This window comes from Chrysochloris asiatica, unplaced genomic scaffold, assembly GCF_000296735.1.
Source record: "Chrysochloris asiatica unplaced genomic scaffold, ChrAsi1.0 scaffold00013, whole genome shotgun sequence".
NCBI classification, from domain to species: Eukaryota; Metazoa; Chordata; class Mammalia; order Afrosoricida; family Chrysochloridae; genus Chrysochloris; species Chrysochloris asiatica.
Genome location: NW_006408531.1, coordinates 30,149,820 through 30,154,350, shown reverse-complemented (window position 1 = coordinate 30,154,350; position 4,531 = coordinate 30,149,820). Strand labels below are relative to the sequence as shown.

At 43.7% G+C, this 4,531-nt stretch overlaps 1 protein-coding gene across 1 annotated transcript in view; it reads left to right on the top strand.

Annotated features, from left to right (window-relative positions):
• Window positions 1-539: 539 nt before the first annotated feature.
• TRMT11 (tRNA methyltransferase 11 homolog (S. cerevisiae)) overlaps window positions 540-4,531 on the top strand; it is a 93,598-nt gene continuing 89,606 nt past the window's right edge. Inside the window, exon 1 of the mRNA XM_006834730.1 lies at window positions 540-611. Coding sequence (XP_006834793.1) covers window positions 540-611 — 72 coding nt within the window. The remainder of the gene's footprint in view (window positions 612-4,531) is intronic.

Sequence of the window (4,531 nt, the reverse complement as noted above, 5' to 3'; positions counted from 1 at the left end):
TGAACTTTTTGAAGTCCCCTTGTATAATGTGGTGAAAGGGAGTCTACGTGGACATGGCAGGCAACGTTCTTAACCATTACTACTAAGTTCTCCGCACATTGTTGTTAAGTTCTGTTGAGTCAGTTCAGACTCAGACCCTGTACAGGGTTTCCGAGAAACTGCTGGTGAGTTTGAACCGCCGGTCCTGTGGTTCAAACCGACCTTGCTGGCAAGTGCTTTATCCCACAGCGCCACACCACGGCTCTAGCACATGGTGCTGGGGATATAAAGGCGAGCCTTTACACTACATTCCAGGTTAGCGAACCTCTAGAAACATGTTGCCCCTCACACCAGTTACATCCAGGATTTGGTATTTGAAAAATTACGTTCTGAAAAACGGCCACTTTGAGCAACCACAATTCGGACAGCGTCCACCCTTGCCTGCTTCCGTTTCCGGCCCCACACGCCCCGCTTAAGCGGAAACGCATCTCAGTATTGAAGGGTGGCACTCCGAGAGAGAACGGCGCAGCGGTCGCGCATGCGCACCGTGGCTGGCTGCGATGGCGCTGCCGTACGCTTACAATAAATATCTGCTCCTCATGGCACAGGAGCACCTTGAGTTTCGCCTGCCGGTGAGCTCGCAGCGCCCTTCGCAGCCTTAAACCGGGACAGGACAGCGGGGAGGGAGTTGGTTGTGGGTGAAGGCAGCAGATGCAGGCGGGGTGTTCAGCAATTTGGAGGTCTGTGCTTGTTTGGGGAATCGCGCGTCCCGGAATTCATCAGCCCCTGGGGTGGGGTTGAGCGCGGCGAACGGTGTGTTAAAAACTCAGACCACCTCGTTCTAGCCACTTACCTACATTCATTCCGCTCGTGGCCAGGTACTGTGCCCTCTCTGCCCTAGAGCCCTGCGTCTAGCTCAGGATAGAGACGTTCCAACGGAAACACTCATTGCAGTGTTTTAAGTTTCAGTTGTTCGGGTCCAGCTCGATGGGGGAGGGAGTGTGATGGGGAAGTTGGGAAGTTTCATTTATTCAGAAATTTTCAGAATACCTATTATTGCATGTGCCAGGCGCAAAATATAATGATGACAAACACAGCCCCTGACGTAAGAGAAGGCGTCTTGGTGGCACGGTGATTAAAGCTCTGGGCTGGTAACGTAAAGGTCAACGTAGCGGTTTGAACCCACTAGCCATGGGAGACTGAGGTAGCAGTTTGCTTTCATAAAGATTTACAACCTTGGAAGCTCAGTTGGGGCTTTTCTACTCTAATAGGGGTGTGGCGCTGTGTGTTAATGCTCCAGACTGCAAAGCCGTTTGAACTTCATGGTTGGCGGTTCAAGCTCACCAGCTGCAAGAGAAAGATGAGGTTTTCTGCACCTGTAAAGATTTACAGCCTTGGAAGCCCTATGCAGGGTCGCTATGAGTCGGAACCGACTCCACGGTACATAACAACAACAATGGGTCAGAACTGACTTGACAGCACATAACAACAACAGTAGGAATTGGAATGTACCCTACAACAGGATCAGCTGGTAGCATAGTGGTTACAAGTCGGGCTGCCAACCTCAAGGTCAGCAGTTTGAAACTACCAGCTGTTCCGTGGGAGACTGATGTGGCGTTGTGCTCCCATAAAGATTTACAGCCTCGGAAACCCTGTGCAGGGTCACTATGAGTGGGAACCAAGTCCATGGCGCATTGCAACAACTAGAGCAGGGTCAGCTGTCAAAGATTGTACTGTTTAGGCAGAGAGTAAAATGTGTTGTTGTGAAGTGCTGTCAAGTTTATTTCAATTTAGCAACCCTGTGTAGGGTTTCCGAGGAGTGGCAGGTGGGTTTGAACCGCTGACCTGTTGGCTAGCAGTCCAGTGCTTATCCTACAGTGCCACACCAGGGCTCCTTAAAACATTGAATTATATAAAGTGTTAAGGGCAGTGGTAGACACCTGGGGTAATATGAGAGCATACAGGAAGGGAATCTGTTTTTCAAGGGACATGCCTTATAAACTAATTAGAATAAACTCTTGAGGACTAAGACCACATCTGGTTCTGCTGCAGCAAGTTAGCTTTTAGAGAAGGATTCCTTCAGAAGATGAGTAGGAGTTATCCAGGTCAAGTACGTGGCAGAGTGTTAAGAAGAGTGCAGGAGAGGTATGTAAACTCTGGAGTTTGGAAGGAGAGTTTATTGAATATTTTTAATCAAAGAAATGACAGAATCAGATTTTAAAAAAATAATCACATTAGTGATAATATGAAGGTTGGATTTGAGATTTGAGGGAGTAAGATGAGCTAGAGACTATTAGGAGTATACTGCAATAACCTGATAAGTCTAAGAAGGTAAGAGGTGAGAGGTTGCATAGACTGGAAAAATACATGTATTTTTCCAGAATGTGGTGATTAAAAAGGGCTTGATGATTGATTGGTAATAAATGAGTCAAGATTATTTCTTGAGCGATGGGGGAAAGCAATTGAATTGAGGCTCTTGAGAAAATAATGGGATTTGAAATAGTCATTAAGAATCATAAGTAGTGGAACAATGCTAAAAATCCAGCTAGGGCAAAGATCCTGTGTTTGTAGTTATGTCATTCTATGATTGGCTTCAGAAATGCTCTACTTCTTGACGTTAGATGCTATGAAGAAAGATTGTGGCACTAATTCAGAATTAATGTTTTGTTGTGCAGATACATTGGGAAGATAAGGTGTAAGGATGTAGAGTTTCTTGTAACAACATGTGCTGAGTCAGCTTCCACTCATAGGGACCCAGTGTACAGTAGATAAAACACGGTCTGGACCTGGGCCATCCTCAAATTGTAGTTATATTTGAGGCTGGTGCTCCTGCCTCTGTGTGAGTCCATCTCTTCTAAGGGGGGTGGTCTTCTTTTTTGCTGACCTTCCACTTTACCAAACATGATGTTCTTCTTTAGGGACTGGTCCCTCACAATAACATATCCAAAGTATGAGAGATGAAGCCTTGCTATCCTGGCCTCTATGGAATATTCTGACTGTACTTCTTCCAACGCTGATTTGTTGTTCTTCTGGCAGTCTACAGTACTTTAATATTCTTCTCCAACACTATAATTTCAAATACATCAATTCTTGTCTGGTCTTCCTTATTCATTGTCCCAACTTTCACATGCTTATGAGCCTATTGAAAATACCCTGGCATGTGTCAGGTGCACCTTAGTCATTAAACTGATATCTTTGTTCTTGAACACTTTAAAGAGGTCTTGTGCAGCAGGTTTGCCTAATGAAATACATCGTTTGCTTTCTTGACTACTGCTTCCATGAAATCTTTGACAGCCTCAATATTTTCTCCATTTATCATGATGTTATTGGTCCATTTGTGAGGATCTTTGTTTTGTTTACATTGAGGTGCAATCCATACTGAAGGCTGTAGTCTTTGAAGCTTATCAGTAAGTATTTTAAATCTTCTTTACGTCCATCAAGCAAAGTTGTATCATTTACATATCGCAGGTTGTTAATGAGACTTCCTCCTATCCTGGTACCACCTCTTTATATAATTCAGCTTCTCGGATTATTTCTTCAGCATACAGATTGAATAAGTATGGTGAAAGGATATAGCCCTGGCACACATTTTTCCTGATATTATAAGCCATTCAGTGTCCCTTTGTTTTCTAACAACTGCCTATTGATCTGTGTACAGGTTCCTCATGAGCAAAATGAAGCGTTCTGGAATACTCATTCTTTGTGATGTTATTCATAGTTTGTCTTGGTCCACATAGTTGAAAGCATTTGCATAAGTCAAAAAATACAAGTAAACATCTTTCTTGTATTCTCTACTTTCAGCCAAGATTCATCTGACCTCAGCAATGACATCCCTTGTTCCATGTCCTCCTCTGAATCCAACTTGAGTTTCTGGCAGTTCCCTGTTGATATACTGTTGCAACTATTTTTGAATTATCTTCAACGAACCTTTACTTGCATGTTATATTGAAGATATTGTTCGATGATTTTCACATTCCATTGGGGCACCTCACTTTCAAATGGGCACAAATATGGATCTTTTCCAATTGGTTAACCAGGTAGCCATCTTCCAGATTTCTTGGAATAGATGAGTGAATGCTTCCAGTGCTGCATCAGTTTGTTGAAATATATCCATTTGTACGCCATCAGTTCCTATAGCCTGTGTTTTGCCAGTGCCTTCAGTGCTGATTGGACTTCTTCCATCAGTACCATGCTGCCTCTTGAAATGGTTGAACATTGGCCATTTCTTTCTGGTACAATGACTGTGTATACTTTCCATCTTCTTTTGAAGCTTTCTGCATTCTTCAGTATTTTGTCCATGTTGTGCCGTAAGGTGATTCTGACTCATAGTGACCCTGTGTAGGGTTTCCAAGAAGCAACTAGTGGGTTTGAACTATCATTGTTCACAGCCCAGTTCTGATCCTGCAATGCCACACCATGAGTCCATTGAATCCTCCAGTGTGGCAAGTGAAGCCTTGAATGTTTTCTTCATTCAATGCTGAGTGCATTGAATGCTGCCTTCATTCAATGCTGTTGCATTCCTCAACCTGAAAGAAAACCCTTTTAGTTTTCT